This window comes from Cervus elaphus, chromosome 2 (assembly GCF_910594005.1).
Source record: "Cervus elaphus chromosome 2, mCerEla1.1, whole genome shotgun sequence".
Classification (NCBI taxonomy): Eukaryota; Metazoa; Chordata; class Mammalia; order Artiodactyla; family Cervidae; genus Cervus; species Cervus elaphus.
In genome coordinates, this window is record NC_057816.1 from 8,764,390 (window position 1) to 8,786,362 (window position 21,973).

Sequence of the window (21,973 nt, forward strand, 5' to 3'; positions counted from 1 at the left end):
TATTTCACCTTTGTGTCCCTAGCCTGGCAGAGGTGAAGAACGCATGAATGAGGGAATCCCCCATCACATAGCCCCATCGGTGACTGCATCAGCATCAGGTCCCTTGCCGGCAAGTAAGTCAGGGAGCATAGGAAGGCCAGCAGTGGACAGAACAGCCCTGTAGCAGGCAGACCGTTTTCACCCAAGGAGATGTCTCTTGCAGGTCATCATGGGGACTGAGGAAAAGATGGGACATCTCCAGTGGTGACAGCCACCTTTTAGACACTACAGAAATTTTAGTTCCCAGTCCCTCTTCACAAACATTCAGGAGACGGGCTTCCTGTGCTGCAAGTAATTTAGAATTTCCCATGGCTCCCCAAGGGGCGGAACTGTTTCCTTTTCATAAGCCGTGGGTGCTAAGTCAGTATCAGACTTGTGGGTCTTGCCCGCTGCTGTGTGCCCAGCGCCTAGGGGCATGCTGGCACATAGTAGGTGTGGAGTGAGCAAAGGAATGAGTGTCAAGCGTGACTTTAACGGATTGCTGGGCACGTCCCCAAAGAAGAGAATAAAACCCACCTCGAGATAATAAGACCCTGCACGGCCTCCCGCACCCTGTAATTTGGATCTCTAGGAATCGCCTTTGTTGTGGGCGACCAACCACAGGCAAAGAAAGCACCTGCTCCTCCAGCCGGTCCTCGAGGAAGGACCCCCGGCTGCCGAGCCCCTGGCTGCTTCTCCCGGGCCCCTTTCCTGCGCTTCCCGGGACCTGGGGGCTCCGAGGCATCCCGGGGCTCGCAGGCAGGGTCAGCTCCAGCGCTTCCCAGCCGTGGTGGGGCGCGTCCCCAGGTGCCCGACACCTCGCTCGGGGTCAGCGTTCTTTGCCTCCTCGTGCCGGCCAGAGTGTCCGGGGCCGCGTCTGCCACCCCCAGGCCTGCGAGGGCAAAAGCCAGAGACGACCGCGGCGCAACCCCTCTCTTCCCGGCTTCCATCCTGGGGCCCCCAACGCCCAGCGGCGTCGGGCCTCGGCGCGGCCGGCTCTCCGCGGTCTCCTGCGAGCCCCCTCTCTTCGGCCCGGATCTCCGAGGCCGCGGTCCCCGCCCCGGCCAGCTCCGAGGGCGCTTGGCCCGTCCGCCCTCCAGGGCTGAAGCCTGAGCTCTCAGCGCTCCCCGGCGGCTCCCGCGGGAGGGGGCGCGGCCGCCCCCGCGGCTCCACCCTCTCCGCGGGGCCGCGGCCATCTGGGGCCCCTGCCATTCGTGTCCGCTCTGGGGCCCGCGCCGAGCTCGCGCGGGAGGAGGCAGCCCCTGGCAGGGGCCCGGGCCTCCCCACCGGGCGACCCCCTTTGCCAGCGCGGGTGCGGGAAGCTGGACGCTGAGATGCCCCGAGGGGGCAGTGGCTGCGAACCGAGCCTGGGTGGCAGCGCGTCGCAACGGACGCTGCGCCCCTGGCCACCTCGGTGACCCTCCAGGAGCCGGGACCCGAGCCCCGCAGGCGGCAGCGCGGACCCGCGAGGACGGCGAGGTCCGTGCTCCTAACGTCCGCGGCGGGCGCCAGCTGCAGAGCCTCGGTCGGGCTCTTAGCCTCCCGACGCTCCCCCCAGCCCCCCGCGAGCTGGCAGGAGGAAATAGCGCGCGGCCCCTTTAAATTTACCCAGGAGCCCTTAAAGGAGCCCCAGGGGCCCCAGACAGGAATCCCCACCCCGGTCCAGCCCGCGCCGCCGAGCGAGCAGCCAGCCGTCCGTGCTGCCGGCCGCCCTGTGCATGCGCCCCGCGCCCCGGGGCCCCGCGCACCGAGCGCCGCGCGCCGGCCGCCGCCGGCCCCGCGGCCCCGCGCCCTGCCGCCCAGGGGCCCCGCGCCGCAGCGCAGCGCATGGAGCCTGGCGGGGACCACCGGAGTCGGAGCGGCGGCGGCGGCGGCGGCGGCAGGGGCGGCCCCGGGCCAGCAGCGGCCTCGGCACGGGGCCGACGGCTGCCGCCCGCCGGATCGAGCGGCAGCGCGGAACCCGAGGAGGACGACGGCGGTAAGAGCTGGCTGGGGCCGGCGGCTCGGGCGGGGGCCCCGGCGTGGGGGAGGGGAGGGCTGCGGCTCCGGGCTCCGGGCCCCTCTTCGCCGCCGAACAAAGCGGGGGACGCGGGCAGGGCGGGCGGGGGCGCCACCTGGCGGGCGCGGATCGTGGCTGCAGGGCCAGCGGCGGAGCCCCCCGCCCAGCTCCCGGGGTTGGCCCGCGGGGCTCGGGCGGATCCCCTCCCCCTTAAAGGGCCCCGCGGCCCCCGCCTCAGAGGCCGAGCTGGAGTGGCCCCGAAGGACCTGGCCTGACGCCGCGGGGCGCGCGCTCTAGGCTGTTGGGACTTGCGTCCCCCGTCCCTTTCTCTTTGACTCCCAGATGGTCTCCCTTAACCAGCTGTCTCTTAAAAAGTCTGCCCAGACCTTGGTCCCTTTCCGGGGCTTCCCTCCAGAGGAACTGAGCTGGGGACTCCGCTGTATTCTCCTCTGGGGCCTCGCCTAGAGAAGGGCACCCTTTTTCTTTTTCCCCTATGTTCTCCCTGGAAGAGAGCATGGCTTGCGCCTCTTGGGGACCTACCCAGTACCTTCCCCACGGGCGGGCAGTTTTTAAAGAGATGGTCTCGCTCACAATGGCATACACTCCCCTTCTGTCCGCGCGTTACCCCTCCCTTCTTTTCAGAAATTTTGCCACAATTTGTCAGCTCTAGCGGGACCAGCCAGTCCTCCCCGTTTGCTCTCAAAGGGGGCTGTTTCTCTATCCGGGGTCAACGGCTTAAGATCCCTGAAGCTTGCGTCCAGGCTCTGGAGCTTCACCCCTAATCCCGGAGCTCCCCTGCCAGAAATTCCCCATCCCCTTTTGTTTTTAAAGAATTCCAGCTCCTCCCCTTTTTTCGGCTCTTAAAGGGCCAGTCCACCTTAGACTAACATCCGGCGCTGCAAGGATGCTGAGAGACCAGCTAGCTATCCAGTGCCTTTGCAGACAAAGACATTCAGGCCCAGAGAGCGGACATCACCTACCAAAGGTCACAGAGCAAGTTACCAGTGAAGTCCGGAGTCAGACCCACGTTTCTGACACTGAAACTAGCGCTTTCTTTTTCTTCGATGTACTTAAACCAAAACAAAACAAAAACAGGGTGACAGGAGCCCCCCCTGATCCTGCCTTTTGTTTTCCATACAGTGAGATTCTCTCCTGGGAGGATGCCCACATCTGTCTATTCAGCCTATTTGGCCAGGAGACCTTTTTCTAAATGAAATATGGTCCAAACTGTAGGGAAAGTGGGGGGGACTGCTCAGGGTCTCCGTTTGGCAAAAGGGGACATTACTGGGTTGGTGGCCTCTCTACTGCCTGCCCACTGATTGCTGGGCAGTGGCCAGCTCCCAGCCAGAGCAAAAAATAAATCCCCAGAAAGACTTAATGGATTCCGGTGGGTGGTGGCCACTCCCTGCTGCAGTATCTTCAGTAGCCACTCTGGTGGCCCTCCTGCCGGCCCCTTCCAGTCATCAGCTCTCCCAGACTCTAGTCCTTAAAACTCCTTTCTCTGGAGGTGCTGACAGCTTTGTCATGGGGTCCCTTAATTTTGGGACCTGACAATGTTTAGTGCCCCTTAAAATGGGCTTCTTAGGAAGGTGTATTTGAGGCACTATTGCAGAAAGGGAAAAAGATCATCTTTGGGTGGGGCCCTCCGGGCTGGGGCCTCGGGCGGTGGGTCCTGTGTGCAGACAGATGCCCCCTTTGTTCTCTGGCCCCGCTGCCCGCCCTGCTCTGGCTGTAACCGCCCAGCAGGCCGCTCCCCTGGCTTTCCCCCGACAGTGCTCATCCAGAAGGGGTGCCTTGCAGAGCCTGCTGCCTCCTTGGCCTTCACCTTCATTTTTTGAAAAAAATTAGAGCTGTGCCCTGCATTCTTTTGTTCCTGATCCTCTCTTAAAGGGGTCTCATTCTGTGTAAAGGACCAATGTTTTGACTCCCTGCTCTGCCACCTCCCTTTGATTGTTCTTGCAGTCCCTTTCCTGCCCCTGAACAGACCTCTCTCCCACCTCCGTTCTCTTGCAAAATGGAAGCCCTAGGTTCTTTCCCTGGAAATCTTAAGAGATTGAGAAACTGTCTCCCTTTCCCCCCTCCTCCCCCCTTCAGGGCAAGATCTTCAGCTGGAAGGGGGTGCCTTAGGGTCCTGGGGGAGTGCCCCCCTGCCCTCCTCCAGGGCCAGGGGACCAGCATCTTCAGGCAGGAAATACTCAGACCACTGTGAGGCCCGGGCCTCGAGGCCTGGCAAAAGCCGCATTCCTGGCCGTGACCATCGTCGTTACTACCATGACCACTGGCGGCTGGAGTACCTGATGGACTTCAACCCGGCTCGGCACGGCATGGTCTGCATGGTGTGCGGCAGCTCCCTGGCCACTCTCAAGCTCAGCACCATTAAGCGACACATCCGCCAAAAGCACCCTTACTCCCTGCACTGGAGTCCCCGGGAGAAGGAAGTCATCAGCAACAGCTGGGATGCCCATTTGGGGCTGGGGGCCTGCGGAGAGGCCGAGGGGCTGGGGGCCCAGGGGCCTGAGGAGGAGGAGGAGGAGGACGAGGAAGAGGAGGAGGAAGGGGCTGGCCTCCAGACTAGCCTGCCCAAGGGCCCAGGTAATGTCCGACTTGGGGAAGCTGGGGCCTGGGTGGTGGATGGGGCCAGGTGGGGCCAGCCCGGGCTTCCTAGCCAACTAGCTGGTTTCCTGGAGCAAGCTACTGCTCCTTTTTGGGGTGAGCTCTGCTTATTGGACAGTAGTGGGTGACGGACCGTGGGACAAGATCTCCAGCATTGCAGTCAGTTTTGACATTCTGTAGTTTTAGAAAGATCCAGGGAGTGGAGGCTGGAGAGAGGCCTGGGAGCAGAGGGTACTGGAAAGGTCTGACAGTGAAGTCTAGGGAAGGGGCTAGAATCTGGACCTGCGGGGGAGTCGGGTTGGGCTGAGGCTTTGTGTGCAGGCAGATTAGGAGATGAAGGAATTAAGACGTGAGGGGAGAGGAAGGGAAGGGCAAAGGTTAGGCAGAGGGCTCAGAGTCAGAGTGAGGGAGAGGCTTGTGGCTGGAGGGCCTGGCTGTGGTGGGGGGGGCTCTCCCGGAGGGCCAGCATCTCAGTTCCTTCCCTCCCTCCAACCCTTTCAGGCAAAGCCCCAGCTGGTGGGGGCGGCCGGCGCCGGAGGCGAGGGGGCCCAGGGGCACCCGGGGCTCCGCGTCGGTGCCTCTCAGCCTCCCGGAGGGCTGGGGGCAGCAGGGGGCTGGGTGCCCGGCGGCTGGAGCGGAGGCTGAAGGAGTCCCTGCAGAACTGGTTCCGGGCAGAGTGTCTCATGGACTATGACCCGCGGGGGAACCGGCTGGTGTGCATGGCCTGTGGCCGGGCACTGCCCAGCTTGCAGCTGGACGACATCCGTGCCCACGTGCTGGAGGTGCACCCTAGCTGCCTGGGGCTCCGCGGCCCCCAGCGTAGGGCCCCCCAGCCTAGCGCCCTGCTGCAGGCCTGGGGTGGCCAGCCGGAGGCGCTGTCTGAGCTCACCCAGTCTCCACCAGGTGCGAGGCCCACCCCACGGCCAGAACCCCTTTATATAAGGGCTGCAAAGTGAGGTCTGTGGCCAAAACTGGGAGGGACTCATCTCTCCCCCCTCCACATAGATACACACACCCCTCCCCCCACATAGACACCCCCATACACCTCCCCCAACACACCCCTCCCCCCCCACATACACACGCTCCTCACCCCACATAGACATCCACACCTCCCCCTCCCCCCCAGACACACAACACAGAGGTTCTGGTTGGGGGGGGGACTCATCCCCCCACCCACATAGACACACACGTACCTCCCCCGCCCCAGCCCCCATAGACACGCACACACAGATTCTGGTGGGGCTTCTAGCTTAGGGCTGGGATGAGAAGCAAGGGACCCTCTCTTCGTGGGTAAGGGCAACCCAGCCAGCAAGCTGAGCCCCTCTCCCTCACCCCTTCCCCAACAGACGATGACCTCGTCCCCCAGGACCTGACCAGCAAGAGCCGGGACCCGGCCCCTGATGCTGGAGCCCCATCCTCTCAGGACCTCAGCCCCCCAGACGGAAAGGAAGAGGCTGGCTGGGTCCCTGAGAGGGTGCCCGGGCCGGCAGGGGAGGAGGAGCCGGAGGAGGGCGAGAGGGTGGGGGTCCCCGGCCGGTCTGCGCGGGGCCGCGACCCCCGCCGCCACTGCCCGGAGCGCTGGCGGTTGGAGTACCTCCTGGAGCTGGACGGCGGCCGGCGCGGCCTGGTGTGCCTGGCATGCGGGGGCGCGCTGGCCTCGCTCAAGATGAGCACCATCAAGCGGCACATCCGCCGGCGCCACCCGGGCTCCGCGCGCCTCGGCGGGCCAGTCGGGGCCCTCATCGCCCAGGAGTGGAGCGAGAAGGCCGCCCACCTGCTGGCCCTGGGGCTGCCCTGCCCCGAATCGCCCGGGGACCCCGCCGCCCCCAGCACAGCCGCAGCCTCCGAGGAGGGGGGAGGGGCAGAGGAGGAGCAGCCAGAGGAGGAGGAGGAGTGGTGGGGTGAGCTGGGTCAGAGCAGGTGGAGAGGGAGAGGGGCTAGGGGTAGAAGGCGGGTGGGGAGAGTGGAAGGTCGAAGGGGAGACGGGAGGGTGGGACCACCGGAGGGCACGGGTGGGGGGGTCACGAGGCCGGGACGCTCCAGAGCGGTCCTTTGTTCCGTCCTAGGCGACGTCCCGCTCTCCCCTGGGGAACCGTCGGAACGGCAGGCGGAGGAAGAGGAGGACGACGAGGACGGCCCGGATCCCGGGGCGCTCGCCTTCCCTCCGCCGCCGCCGCCGCCCCCACCTCCCCCGCCCCGCAGCCGAGAGCAGCGGCGGAACTACCAGCCGCGCTGGCGGGGCGAGTACCTGATGGACTACGACGGCAGCCGGCGCGGCTTGGTCTGCATGGTGTGCGGGGGCGCGCTGGCCACGCTCAAGGTCAGCACCATCAAGCGGCACATCCTGCAGGTGCACCCCTTCTCCATGGACTTCACGCCCGAGGAGCGCCAGACCATCCTGGAGGCCTACGAGGAGGCGGCGCTGCGCTGCTACGGCCACGAGGGCTTCGGGCCGCCCGCCCCGGCGGCGCCGCGCGACGGCGGCGCGGACCTCAAGGCGGGCGCCGTGTGTCGGGCCTAGATCACTCGAGGGGGAGGGCGGCGGTGCCGGGCCGACTCCCCCGGCTCCCCGCGGCCCCGGTCGCTGCCCACCCCCGCTGGCCGGGCAGGGCGGAGACTCTCGGGACTGGGGTGGCGTGGCGGGTTCAAGCTAGTGCGGGCGCCGCGGGAAGCGCCCTCTTCTCCTCGGACCCGGAGCCCGGGCCTTCGCCGCTCCAGGCCCCAAGTTCCTGAGAAGACTCGGTCGGTGCACGGAGAGCTTTCGGCCCGCGGTCGCACCCCGCCAGGCCAGCCTTGGGCGGGCGGGGCGCCATCAGTATTAGGGTCCCAAGTAGGTGGAGCGGAGGGCGTGCAGAAGGGACGCGCAGGTCCCTTTTTCTTGGCTGGGCGAGTGGGGGGCGCCGAGGTTTCACAGAGGCACGCCGGCAGGCACGGCTCACGGGGACCGGGGCCAGCTGCCCCCCAGCCGTTCGCTACTGGCCATCGCGGCCGCTCCGTGGCCTGGACTGCAGACGAGGGCCTTCCTCGCGAGGAGGGGCAGTGGGGCCTGGGAGCCCGCCGGCCCGCGGGCTGGGAAGGCGCTGGCGACCGCGGGCGGGAGGCCGGGAGGAAGGGCGGGGCCGGGCCCGAGCCCCGCCCGCGGGGCGGGCTCTGCGGGGACTGCCGCGCCCTCCTGCCCGGCCCCTGCCACGCCCGCCGGCGCCGAGATCTTGTAAAGGGATTAGCACTTTCTTCCTTTGCTCGCCTGCTCCGAAGGTCTGCCTGTACCCCTAAGCTCAGTCAGGTGCGCCTCCTTCAAGCGCCCTCAGTCCGAGTCCGGGACACTGGAGGTCCCGGCAGTTGGCGTTCTGTTCCCGTCCCCTCCCTGCCCCCCCTTTTGTACGGCGTGGACGTGCCACCCATTCGCAGCCCTCTGGGCCTGGGGCCGGGCCTCGGCCTTCCTTTCTCTCCTCTCCGCGGCAGAGCCAGGCCGCGAGGGGCCGGGAACGGGTCCCGCGATCTCCCAGGCAGGTCCGAGAGGGATGTGTACATTCATTCTCCTGTGGAGAACAGGTGGCCCCGGGATCAGGCCCTTTTTGCTCTTTGTATTTTATTTTGAAACTGTATTTAATGCTTTTATATGAGAGGGGGAGGGGCGGGAAGAGAGCTGTCCGTCACCCTTATGTGCAAATGTCTTATTTATTATGCGTGTATCAGAGATAAGCTGTGAGGTGGTGGAGGAAGGACCTAAAGGTAGGAGGAGCGAGGAGGCGCGGGCGGGGGGACCCCAAACATCATAGACTAATGTGTGCCTCACCAGGCTCCTCCGAGGAGTCTCTAGTAACCCACTGGCGCTCTCCACATAGCCAGGCCGGTTCCTTTGGTCTTAAAGGCTGAGTGGGGAGATCAGCGGGTGGGGTCTTCAGGGCTGGGTCTGGAGGGGTACCGGCCTTGGCAGCTGCCTCTGTGGGTGGGAAAGCAGAGAGCAGAGAGGAAAGCCTTCCTCATCTCAGTGCTCCCAGGCCAGAGCCCAAGGTTCAAGTGCCTCAAGGCCCACTCCCCTCGACTTCTTCTGATTGGGAATTGAATTTTATACCACGGATTTTATAGCATTTTTTATATAACTCAAGATTGTTTGAGCTGGAAAGACCTTGGAGATCAACCAGTACCTGCCCCCACCCCTTTCACAGATATGTAAGATGGAGTCCAGGAACTGAAATTATCACACACCAGGTAGGAGCAATTCTAGGACTAGAAATAAAAACCTCAACTCCCAGTTCAGTGTTCTTTGCACTACACCATATGGCCTCCCCATCTCTGGTAAGTTAAAATTTCTTTTACCGTTAGGCCTGCCGAAGGATGGCGTGTGCTGGGCTCTGCAGTCCCTCCCAGTGCAGCTGTGGGCTCCTGGGGGTGGCAGAGAGCAGCACACTTTCCTGGAACAAGTATTCAACAGGGCAGTCTTGCCACCACTGGCTTTAGCTGGAGGGTGCCAGCAGCAGCTTTCTGGACCAGAACTCCAGAAGTAGAGCTGACTGCCGCCTGGCCCAAGGCCTCCCTGCTGGGCAAAGGCTCTGGCATTGTGTTGATGCCACCAGGGGTTCAGGGAATACTGCGTGGGCTGTCACTCATCTGAAAAGTGAATTCCTAGAGTGTTTGAACCTCCAGGTTTTTTGAGACAGTATTAAAAGAGAGCAGGGATTATGGATGGCCCCAGGTTGGGTACTGCCATTCTTTTATTTTCCTTCATGCATGTTGTTTTCAGATCCAGGAGTGCTCTGCCACTTTTGCTACTCTGCCTGTTCAAAAACAGTAGGCAGACTGGGGCAACTATCACAGTCATCCACACCCTCTGCCGAAGTTCAGGTAAGCCAGGGCAGAGAGCAGGGTGAGAATGGTCTTTGCTCTCAATAGGCAGGGAGAGGCCTTAGGAGGGCAAGAGTGGATGTCTTCATTGAGAAGCAGCCCCAAACACTCCACTGGTTCTCAAAAGTGTGGCCAACAGAAATTAGGAAGTTAGTAGAAATGCAAATTCTTGGGTGGCACCTTATGGATCAGAAACTGGCATGGAGCCTAGCAATCTGTTTTGATAAGCCCTCCAATGATCATAAGGCACGCTAAAGTTCTGAGCACCAGTGAACTACAGTGGCATTGTGGTTATTGCTACTTTGCAGCTATTATAGCCTCTTGAATCAACAGTCAGGAGCTTAGGTGGTTCTCATCTCTAGGTGCCTCCTCCTTGCCTTGGGAGTCTGATATGAACAGGTGAAGTTTCTTCATGAATCTTTTTTGTTAATGGTATGCTTGCTATTATGGCCAATATGTAAATGTTACTCTGAATACATATTTATATACCATGTTAGTGACATTATTTGAACATTTGTATGCGTATTTGTGAAGTTGTTTGCATCAGTTACTTTTTAAAAATTTCAGCCTAAGTTTTCTAAGAGGTATGTTGAATAAATTAAAAAAAAAATCAGCTTAAGGGTCATGGCAACCTTAGTTTTGGGAAAGAGCAAATCCAAGATAAGTTCTTTCAGCAAAGACCTGATGGAAAAGTTTCCATTTTCCATGGTGACTGAGTCTTACTGTAAGTACATTGTGACTGTGTGGGAGTTACAGGCTGCTTCATGTTGCAGGTGGGGGAATCCTCCTAGGTTGCTGTGAACTGGGACTACAGACCCCCCTGGCCCCTTCCACTCATCATCTTTCTCCTACAGTCACCTCTTAGAGGGTCTCTTATTTTCTTTCAGAAACTAAATGCACAGCTTTGCTCTACTATGGAAATTCTGCAATCTTGGAAATCATTACTAGTATCAACTATTAGTCACTTTTTAAAGCCTCGAAAGTGGAGTGGGGATGGGGGCCAGTGGAAGCCTCGTTTGGTTCTTACTTTACCCAAACTGTGTATAAAGAATAAAGTTAGCAGAATGACACCACAGTCACTGTTCTTTTTTTTTCTTTTTTATTAATACCACATCAATTTGCAGTTTTACAGGAACCAAGATTCAAGCTCCTTAGGTGCTACTGTACTTTTATGTTGCACGCACATTACACGCACACAGTTTCATTAGTAATTTTTCACCTATAGATTTTTCTTAAAAAAACAAAACAAAATTCCTGTGTGGCACAAAGATCTGTCCAATCAATCTGAACACCGCAGTGACGAAACAAAAGCTAGGTGTGGAGGCTTCAAGCGCAGGGAAAGGTCCTTTGGAGGGGAAGCCCAAAAAGACAGTCAGTGCACTGACTTCTTGGGAGGGCAAGAAACGGAGATGGAGAGTGCATTTCCCACCATGACATGAAGTGAGTTAAAACATTTCAAAAGGAAAGGGGGCTAAGAAAAGAAGAGTGGAGTAAGGCAAGGTACCTTTTACCCATCTAAATTCCTAAGTAATTTCCTCAACAAAGTAGAAAGAAAAGGTCCTTCCACTACCTTCTACAGAGCTGCACTGCTTTGGGGCCATCAAAGATTATAGCCCTTACTTTAAAGTCATCAGTGCATATTCCGTCTGGATTATCACAACTGTGAGTTACAACCTGAAGGAATTCACAGATGGATGTTCTTTCAAGTTTACTGAATTTTCATGTTGGAAGGGGAGGAAGACGTAAGTCTCAAGTGGGAATCAAAGATTCTCCAATGCCCTCCATCTGGTATCAACGTGAACTGTTCTGTTGTCTTTTAATTGTGCATGGAGCCCGCCAACACAATCTGGTCCTGCCTGGTCACCCTTACCTAAAGCTCCTTGGAAAACACTCTCAAAAAGAGGACCCTACGCCATGGTACAGGTGCTAAGACATCTTTAGTGCCTGAAAATGGAAGGAACCCTCAAACAACACACGCCCAATAAGCTAGCCTCTACATTAGAACTCCACCTGAACCACAAAATGCACCTCCCTACCCTCATCTGTGGTGTCTTAACCACAGATAGTCTCCTCTCAAGCCGGCTCAGCTTTGGTCCTCAGGGTAAAATGAAGAGCACAGGTTAAAGATGGAGTGTGTCGGGAAAAGAGAAAAAGGGCTTTGTGTTTCTGTAGTTCACCTCTTGAGAATGTTTCCCCACCACGGACTGAGACAGGATTACAGTAACTCAATAATGGAGAGGCCCACATGCAGATTAAATTTTTTTTTCTCTAACAAGGTTACAGCAGTGTACAGCAGTTACAGACATTTATTTTATAATAAGAAAAGTACAACCATATTTATTAAACTTGAGGGTAGGAAAGAGGGAGGAAAGCACATTCAGGAATAAGCGCTCAAACTACAGCTCAGAACTGGTGTCCAGAAGAAATGACACAGACACCACCGTCCCACATGTGGAGCCTTTCCTTCCCAAGGAGGCGCAGGAGTCACAGCAGTGCTCCTGTGTGCTCCTCCTCCATCCGACCTTCCATCTCCATTCTTGGTTATCAGATGGTACTCTGGGAATCAGGAATCATCACTATCAACTATAAGTTATTCACAGAGTTGAAAGTTATATCATTAAATGAAGAAGAAGATTAGGAGTAGCTGCTCACGCTGTGGGGCACGAAGATGGGGTCAGAGGACTGCAAAACAAAACGAAACAACAACAAAAAAGAAAACAAAAAAAGGGAAGGAATCCCATTCTTGTCCCCAGATAATTTCTTCATAAGTTAATCATTATTTCTTAACTTAAAAATAAGGGCAAAACTATGATGGGAAGCTACAGAAGACTGACTAGTCCTTGAAATTTGGATAAAAGAACCCAAGACATGGATTTCTATTTTTCATTTTCTCCTTTACCTCCAATTTCCCCTCCTTTCAAGTTACAGGTAAAAAAGCTCCACTGTCATGAAGGTACTGATTTATCCTATTAATTTGGTTCTTTCTTTATTCTTTTGGGTTTTCTAAGATACCAGTTCTTTTTTAAGTCCAGAATATTAATCCAGATATTTCTAAGATACCGTTCTTTTTTAAGTCCAACAATTCTTGTGCTTGATACTGAGGGTAGAGGGAAAGGAGGGGAGAAAACACCAAATTAAAAAGCTTGGAATGCAGGCTCAAGCTGACACTGAGCATGGTCCTTCATAGCACAAGTGACAACGTTATAACTATTAAATGGTGTTTTAGTAACTGTTGCGTTTCTGGTTTCCATGTACTTATTCTGCCTTTTTTTTTGCGATTCCAGGGAGTTTTGCTTGGATCCTATTGGGAAAAGGAAAGAAAAAAAGAGTGAAGATATAGACATTCGTTCCAGATTTTTGTTTTAACACTGATCCTAGAAGACAACTCTTGGACTTACTAGTGTCATGGGAACAACACTCCCATTTTCACTGGGCTTCCTCTAGATGAAAAGAGGCAGGGGCTGAGGTTGGCCTGGGATGAGCTGAAGAGTACCCCCAAGATCCACCCCCTCCCTCCTCTTTTGCTGCCCAAACCTCCTGGCTCCCTCCACTGGGGATGCCGGAGAATGAGGTATATGCAAGCACACTGCCTGCTGCCTGTGCTCTATAGGAATAAGCAACAACCATATACAAATCTGTGTGAACTGCCCTTGCTGGGCTTTAGCTCCAATATCTACCTAAGAAAGCGAAAAATCAGGTAAAGATCCAGGCATTAAGTCTGGGCTGTCTGAATACAGACAAGGTTTCCTCATATCAAAGCTAGAAAAAGCACTGAAATCTGGGGTGTGAAAGGTGGGGGGCAGGCACAAAGAGAATTTAACTGCTGTGATGCTTTGTTTCTTAAAAGAGTATCTGAAGAAAATATGGAAAAATATTAACTTAGAAAGTTCCTTGATATAGGGAGTCATAAAAATTCTACCAATATTTTATTATTTGATTTAAATATGAAACTGATTAAAACAGAAGGATTTGTAGTCTTAGAAAAGAGGTAGTTTTGAGCTTTAGTATATTTATTTACTATAACTTTTATTTCTGAAAAGGGAAGGAAGGGTTCGGCTTAATATTGATATTTGTGAAACTAAATGGCGAGTAGACAACCACAAACATTTAAAAACCAGTTCAAAAAGGCAGAGTGGTCCTAACTCTGTTGATCCTTTTCAGTTTAAGATACAAAGAATGCTTTACAAAGGAACAGATGAAATAATTTCTAGTAAAATGAAACCATTAACCAAGCCTTTCCTTTTCCCCAGGATAAAAATTACTTTCTTTGGCATTACCATTTTACATAGGAGACTAAAAATAATTGGGGGAAAAAAAGCTCATGTCATGATGAAATAAGGAACCTAAGCATACTCACTTTTCAACAATCGACTTGGTCTGATCGCGGGCGATGCCAACATAGTGATCAATCTGGGTCTTTAAAGAAGAAAAGTCATTCAGTTGTGGCAACACACAGATTAACAATTTTCCTGAAGGTACGATTCTTTAGTCTCGGTTAACCATCATTTTCTCAATACCAGAAACTGTGTGTCTCATCTATATTCAGTAAACACAAATATGTTCTGACTTCTGGTGAGACTAATTCATTTAATACCAAAAAGCCATGAATCAAGTCAGATGATGGATGACAATCTATCAAAAATAACTTCATAGCATCCAGTACACTCAATATAAGCCACTCTACAATGCAGACATCTGTTCACACTGATGGATTCAGTTACCAGTTTCTCATAGGCACTTGACTTACAAAATTAGACTGTAAAAATGACTAGAAAAAGATTGCTGTCAACTTTCAATGCCTAAAAAATGAACTAGGGACTTCCCTGGTGGTCAAGTGGCTAAGACTCTGTGCTCCCACTGCAGGGGGGCCCTGGTTCAATTCGTGTTCAGGGAACTAGATCCCACATGCTGCAAGTAAAGATCTGATGTAGCCAAATAAACAAACAAATAAAAAAAGAACTAAAATTAGTCATACATTAACTGGCATTTATGATTCAACACAGATAAATGCTTACCTTGTACTTCTCATAGACAATTGGAACACTGAAAACGAGCAGTTCAGCTGTAAGACAGAATCATGAGGCACGGCAAGTGTAAATGTGAGACAGCCACAAAGTCGCAATAACAGGGATATTTTTCCTCATGAAATACAGGGAAACACAGAACTTCATCAATATGAGAAATCCTGGCCAGAGCTCTCAATTAAGGACAGTTAGATACAGGCAGGTATACAGGCTTCCCTTTTGTACCACAAATAATTTCCAAGTTATGAAGATCCTCATGTTTAAACTAAATCTAGACAACTCTCCTTTATTATTTCTGGTTGTCTGGATGTTTCTTTATAGGTGGGACCGTTTAATAAACCTGTGCCCACAAACACAGGTTCCTCCAATATCCAGTCAAGGTCTTTATGGATGTTGAAGGCTGCGCCAGTGTGAAAGGACTGGAGCCGTGCTGAGCTCTCTCTGCTCTTATTCTCACCAATTACTTCATAGAGCCTGAAGACATTTTCCTTGCCACCTTACCAAGAATCAGAAGGGTGATCCCATTGAAAACGGCACCAACATAGGTCATCAGCCACATGAAGACAGCAAGCTGTGAAGGCCAACATCAGAGGGTTAAGCAGGAATAATCATAATGCAAAATTCAGGTTGGGCTGTGCTTAGTCACTCAGTTGTGTCTGACTCTTTGCGACCCCGTGGACTGTAGCCCACCAGGCTCCTCTCTCCAGGCAAGAATGCTGGAGTGGGTTGCCATGCCCTCCTCCAGGGGATCTTACAAAATTCAGGTTTTTGATGTTATTCTTTTTTGGCTAAGTCCTCATAAATTTAGTGATGTATGCCGCTAATAATTTCAAGATGAAGGTTATCTCATTTCTATTATACATTTGAGGGTGCATAAGAGAATTCAGTGGCTCTCTCAGGCCCCCAAACAGATGGTAACTGCATTTCTATCAATTATATACGTTATCCTTATTCTGATGTTAGTTCTCCTGGTGCAGAAAGTACCTTCTTTACTAACCCCTACTTCCATTTTTATAGATTGATTGAGATAAGCATACATTTTGCTTTTGTCTGATAAAACCTTATTTACTGCCTTCCTCTGAATTATAACTCAGTCCCTGGTTTTCCTCAGCCTTACCACCAAAAGCTGTAGAGGCAACTAACCTTCAAGGAGTCAACTAGATCTTCCACCAGAAAGAGACGAATGATGAGTTTCAGGGCCCTGTTGATGTGCACCATGGCAGCGTTCACGTAATTATGGAAAGCTTCTGAGGACAGAGTGATGTCGACATCCAGGTAGGCTCTTCCAGAAGAAGAAACAACAGTCACACATTTGACATGGCAGGAGACGATCTCTTTCTGTTAGCACAGAAGTTCTTCAGAGGGTCAAATCCCCTGAAGGGTGTGTGAAATCTGCAGAGGCAGTTTTTGCTAACATGGGGTGGGGGGGACATGACTGTCATTTGGCAGGTGGAGGCAAAGCTGCCCTATGTCCGCAGCGTGGGACAGTCATGTACAATAAACAACTGCCCGATGTCCTGCAGAGCTTCTACTGTCTCATAGGATAGTCATGAAGGTGAACCTATCTATAGTTATCAAGAGCCCAGAACATATAAAAACAAAGTATTTTCCCCACAATTTTAACATATCCCGAATTGTCTAAAACTGTATTTTGTTTATGCCGAAACCTTAAGATTTTTTTTTGCCATTTTGGAAAATCACATCTGTAAGGGAGATTATAAATGTACATGCAAGTATCTGATCTAAAGTATCTTTAGTTTTTTTTTGTGTAGTTATTTCTAAGAAATTAAAATATTGACTGAACTGCTTATTGTTTTACTGTCAATGATTTTCTATTTTATCACTCCTTATAATTATGATCAAAAAATTATTTACTGGTAATATTATCTATGAATTTCATTTCAAAATGATAAAGGAGGCATTATAAAATATTTCTTAAAAAAACACAAAGACCTGGGTTATGTTCCCAAGATGCATTATAGAACTGAGATGTAACCACCTGCTCATAACCTGTTCATTCACTCAGCACTTACTGAGTGCCCATGAGTACCAGACCCTCTGCTAGGCGTAGGGATATCAGAAAAATAAAACTGCCTCTGCCTCAAACAGCCTATAGTCTTGCGGGAAAAATCAGAAGAATAACAGACATGTTTTTCTTTCCTGTTTATTAAGGAAATATTTACTATCAAACACAAAAGTTATAAAAACTAGATGCTGTAATTAATACAACCCAGCAAAACACCTTTTATAATCTATAACAGCGTCATGCTAACGGAGGAAAAAAAAAACAAAAAACAAAAAACTTCTACATTGCAGCTTGTGGCAAAACAGTAAAATTTATCCACTCAGTCAATCAACAACTATTGATCTGTTAAAACCAATTTGCAAGTAACTTTTTAAATGCCACATATAGCTTCAATTATTCCTTCTATTTTCACCAGGAGAAAACACAAGGACCAAAGCTGCAGTCAAACACCTATTCTGTCATAGTTCTGAGAGATCACAGAAATATTTCTTTTTCCATGAGAAGGGGTTTTAAAAATGTGCCATTTGGAAATAATAAAATACTGCCATTTGTTGATGTTTAAATTTTTATGGGCCAAGACTTTTAAGAGGAAAGGAGTGAGGAAAACATTTGTTAAAGTCATAGCACAGTTGGAAAAAGTAGCAACTGGATTCTACAAATGCATGACCTACTGACTTGATCACGACTTGCCGCTGCTATTAAGGTAACTAAAGGAGAGATAGGAAGGAAATCAGTAATAAAACCAAGAATATACACACCGAGTTCTGAAATTGCCAAGAATGCATCCTCAACAACAATATTCCAAGGCTGTTTTAAGTATTAACTATGTGGGACTTAAACATGTACCTGGGACCCCATTTAACTGAGTGCTGTCCAGATGCTCTGCTTTCTCTGCAGGATGACCCTGCCCAGGAATGCAGACAGTCCTTTTAGGGGAGCCTCTATAGTTTGTCAAAAAGTTCCTGGCTCCTAACGTGGTCACTTCATAAAGCAGTCTCCAGCTGATGCTCCATGCCCCTGATCAGCTGCATCGGGCCCTGTGATTCCTGACTTCTCGTCAGGTCTGATCTGGATCTGAGCAGCCTCTGCAAACCCTTCCCCAAGTTGCACAGCATCACTTATGACACTTGAACTCACTTGAACGGATGGCCTTCTTCTGATTTCTGTACAGCTTGGATGACAGACTTGTAGACCCTGAAGCTGATGGTGACCGACAGGAGAGCCAGGATGAGGTAAGAAACCACACTGATGACGCTGAAAGCTGCCAGGGACAGCAGCGTGATCAGCGTGGTGCCAAAGACAAAGCCAGTCTTCTTCACATCACGCCAGAAAACCAAGTCGTGCACTGCCAACAGAAAAGGAGCTTACGTTAGACGGCCTCGCACGCGTCACGAGGCCAGGACGGTTCGCTCTGTGCTCTGCACACCCGACAAGCCTTACACTAGCATGCAGTTACAGGTGCACCCCTCCGTAAGACAGTGAATAAAAGTCAAGGAGAACCAAATTACATCAGGGATGATTCACACTGCCAGAGGTTTTACTGGTTTCTGGATAGGTTTACAGAAACTTAGTTTTTAGTCATGGCTATTCAAGTACAATGGAATAAAGTGTCATTTACTTTGAATGCTTCAGTAAAGCAACTGTGGGAAAAGCTTGAAAACTGTTGACTAAATTAAGCAAACCAGGTTTATAAATTATCAACAGTTGGGTCAACAGACTATAAAACCAAAGGTAACCTGACATGTGGGCCTTAGGAAGCCTCACTATGAACAAAGCTAGTGGAGGTGATGGAATTCCAGCTGAGCTATTTCAAATCCTTTCAAAGATGGATGCTGTTGAAATGCTGCACTCAGTATGCCAGCAAATTTGGAAAACTCAGCAATGGACACAGGGCTGGAAAAGGTCAGTTTTCATTCCAATCCCAAAGAATGTTCAAACTACTGCACAAGTGCACTCATCTCACATGCTAGCAAAGTAATGCTCAAAATTCCCCAAGCTAGGCTTCAACAGTACGTGAACCGAGAACTTCCAGATGTTCAAGCTGGATTTAGAAAAGGCAGAGGAACCAGAGCTCAAATTGCCAACATCCATTGGATCATAGAAAAATCAAGAGAATTCCAGAAAAGCATCTATTTCTGCTTCACTGACTGTGCTAAAGTCTTTAACTGTGTGGATCACCACAAACTGTGGAAAATTCTTAAAGAGATGGGAATACCAGACCCCCTACCTGCCTCCTGAGAAACCTGTATGCAGGTCAAGAAGCAACAGTTAGAACCAGACAGGGAACAATGGACTGGTTCCAAATTGAGAAAGGAGTACATCAAGGCTGTATACTGTCACCTTGCTTATTTAACTTATAGGCAGAGTATCTCATGCAAAACGCTGGGCTGGATGAAGCACAAGCTGGAATCAAGATTGCAATGAGAAATGTCAATAACCTCAGATATGCAGATACCACCACCCTTATGGCAGAAAGCGAAGAGGAACTCAAGAGCCTCTTGATGAAGGTTAAAGAGGAGAGTGAAAAAGTGGGCTGAAAACTCAATGTTAAAAAAACTAAGATCACGGCATCCGGTCTCATCACTTCATGGCAAATAGATGGAGAAACAATGGAAACAGTGACAGACTATTTTCTTGGGCTTCAAAATCACTGCAGATGGTGACTGCAGCCATGAAATTAAAAGACACTTGCTCCTTGGAAGAAAAGCTATGACAAACCTAGATAGTGTATTAAAAAGCAGAGACATATTGCTGACAAAGGTCCGTCTAGTCAAAGCTATCGTTTTTCCAGTAGTCATGTATGGATCTGAAAACTGGACCATAAAGAAGGCTGAACACTGAAGAATTGATGCTTTGGAACTGTGGTGTTGGAGAAGACTCTTGAGTCCCTTGGACTGCAAGGAGTTCAAACCAGTCCATCCTAAAGGAAATCAATCCTAAATATTCATTGGAAAGACTGAAGCTGAAGCGAGAAGGAAATGGACTAGCATGGGGCAAGAGTACAGGCAGAGAGACTCCCTAGGCGCAAAGGTTATATGGCAGTTTTTTTGTTTGAATTTTTTAAGTCTGAAATATTTGAAAGAAAGAAAAGCATAGAGGATAAGGCTGGGGCCTAGACAGAAAAAGACCTTGATGCATCAGAGAAGGGAAAAGACATAAATATGCTAGCCTAAATGCAAATCTACCTTGGTGCAAATTAGAAAAAGCCTCCCTTTCTCATGAAAACTGTGACAAGAAATAGTCAAACCTACAATGATAACCACTGTCAAAGCTACAGTGGGCTTGTGATGAAAATGGACTGGGATGGGGCAAGAGTACAGGCAGAGAGACTCCCTAGGAGGCTAACACAGGGGTTCAAGTCAGAGATGATGGGTGTTTAGATTAGGTCAGGATGGAGCGGAGTAGACACACAGACTGTATTTTGCAGGCAGGACAGTCAGAACTTGATGATGAACTATGTGGGAGGTGACAGAGGGAAATAAATATGGACAAGACCTCGTTCTGGGGCCTGAGCAAATGGATGGATGCAGTGTCCTTTACTGAGATGAGAAAAAGCAGAGTAGAGAGCATGGCAGTTCTGGATGGATGTCTAGAGATGTACACAGAGAAGGTGGTCAGATCTACCAGTATGGAGCACACGGGACAAGTCTGAGCTGGAGATGCACATATGCAAACCACCAGCGCACAAATAATATTAAAAGTCATGAAAATGGATAAGGTTACCTAGTTTATAGGGAAGAAGGCCCAGTCTTAATTCTGAGGTGCTCCAATATTTAGTAGCTGAGAAGAAGTAGAGGAGCTGGAGAAAGGATACAGAGGAAATAACCAAGGAAGTGGGGATAACTGGGAGAGTAGGAGTCACAGAAGCTGAGAACGAGTGGTTTGTGGAGAAGGCTGTTGAAACTGGCTAACTGTGCTGAGGCTGAAAAAGGGAAAAAGTTACCTTGGACTTAGCAATATGGAGATCGTTGGTGTCTGATCAGAGCGGTTCAGTGAATAGCTGGAGGGGGTTGAAGAGGAATTACTGGTGAGACATGGAGGCAGTATGAAAGAAAATGCTTAAGAAGTGTGGGTATGAGGGGAGTAGAACATCTGGAGCCAAGGGTTTTCAATGATGGGAAACACTAAAGCATGCTTTCATGTTTTTTTTTTTTTTTTTGCTTGCATGTTTTATAAGCGTGCTTATGAAGCTTGCTGTAGTCACAAACAAGGAGAGACCGAAGACAGGGACCAGAAGCAGTGAAGTCCTGGAGGAAGAGGGGATGGAGCAGAGCCCAGGCGGAGGGGGCTGACCTTGACGAGGATGAAGAGAGACAGGCCCATTCACAGATCTGAAGAATGGAAGAGGGATTCCCTTCTGGATATTTCTGTTTTCTCAACAAAAGGGAGATGAGGTAATCAGCTGGAACTGGGGGCAGGGGGGTGACAATGGCTTATCGAGTGAGGAAAAGATATGAAATGGTTGTTTCAGAAAACTGAAAGTGGAAATTCCCTGGAGGTCCAGTGTTTAAGACCCGCACTCTAACTGCTTCCATAGGGGGCACAGGATTGACCCCTGCCTGGGGAACTAAGATCCCACATGCCATGCAGCATGGCAGAAAAAAGAAAATCAAAAGTGTCTTAAAACTGTTAAAAGAAAAAACAGGAGTCAATCTTTGTGATCCTGGATTCGGCAATGGTTTCTCAGATACAATACCAAAAGCACAAATCACACACACACACACACACACACACACACAGAAAAAACAGGAGTCAATCCTTGTGATCCTGGATTCGGCAATGGTTTCTCAGATACAATACCAAAAGCACAAATCTCTCTCTCTCTCTCTCTTTCTCTCTCTCTCTCACACACACACACACACACACACACAATAAATTGGGCTTCTCTGGTGGCTCAGACGGTAATGGTTATTTCTGCAATGCGGGAGACCCGAGTTTGATTCCTGGGTCGGAAAATCCCCTGGAGAAGGGAATGGCAATCCACTCCAGTACACCAAAAGAAAAAAAAAAAAGAACAAAAAGATAAATTGGACTATATTAAAATTAAAAACCTTTGTGTTATAAACAGTACCAAGAAAATGACAAGAAAACTCATAGAATAAGAGGACATATTTTCAAATTATTTATCTAATAGGGTTAATTGTGTCCAAAATATACATAGGAAGAAATTATAACTCAAAAAAAGAACAGCTTAAATGAAAAAAAGAAACAAAAAATGAGAAAGGATCCAAACAGACATTTCTCCAAAGATATACAAATGGCCAATAAGTATATAAAAAGAGGCTTAACATCATTACTCATTAGTGAAATGTAAATCAAAACCACGATGAGCCCACTAAATTGGCTATAATAAAAAATATAATAACAAATATTGGCAAGGATGCAGAGAAACCTCATGCATTCCCAGTGGGAATGAAAAATGGTGCAACTGCTTTGGAAGACAATTTG

At 50.9% G+C, this 21,973-nt stretch overlaps 3 protein-coding genes across 6 annotated transcripts in view; 1 reads left to right on the plus strand and 2 right to left on the minus strand.

The window, feature by feature from the left end:
• LOC122673260 (translation initiation factor IF-2-like) overlaps positions 1–1,380 on the minus strand; it is a 39,931-nt gene extending 38,551 nt beyond the window's left edge. For both annotated transcript variants that reach the window (XM_043870888.1, XM_043870897.1), the window contains exon 1: positions 556–1,380. In XM_043870888.1, coding sequence (XP_043726823.1) covers positions 556–1,214 — 659 coding nt within the window. In that variant the 5' untranslated portion in view covers positions 1,215–1,380. The remainder of the gene's footprint in view (positions 1–555) is intronic.
• Positions 1,380–10,550, plus strand: ZFTA (zinc finger translocation associated). Its single transcript, XM_043870855.1, has 5 exons — positions 1,380–1,996; positions 4,112–4,609; positions 5,132–5,533; positions 5,977–6,531; positions 6,697–10,550. Exons 1-5 carry the CDS (start codon positions 1,846–1,848, stop codon positions 7,149–7,151), a joined length of 2,061 nt encoding a protein of 686 aa, XP_043726790.1. The 5' UTR covers positions 1,380–1,845; the 3' UTR covers positions 7,152–10,550.
• Position 10,551: 1 nt separating this feature from the next.
• The window catches only part of RTN3 (reticulon 3), a 59,577-nt gene continuing 48,155 nt past the window's right edge, over positions 10,552–21,973 (minus strand). For all 3 annotated transcript variants that reach the window (XM_043870820.1, XM_043870830.1, XM_043870840.1), the window contains 6 exons: positions 17,663–17,870; positions 15,643–15,781; positions 15,001–15,070; positions 14,491–14,537; positions 13,833–13,891; positions 10,552–12,776 (listed from right to left, as the gene is read on the minus strand). In XM_043870820.1, coding sequence (XP_043726755.1) covers positions 12,731–12,776; positions 13,833–13,891; positions 14,491–14,537; positions 15,001–15,070; positions 15,643–15,781; positions 17,663–17,870 — 569 coding nt within the window. In that variant the 3' untranslated portion in view covers positions 10,552–12,730. The remainder of the gene's footprint in view (positions 12,777–13,832; positions 13,892–14,490; positions 14,538–15,000; positions 15,071–15,642; positions 15,782–17,662; positions 17,871–21,973) is intronic.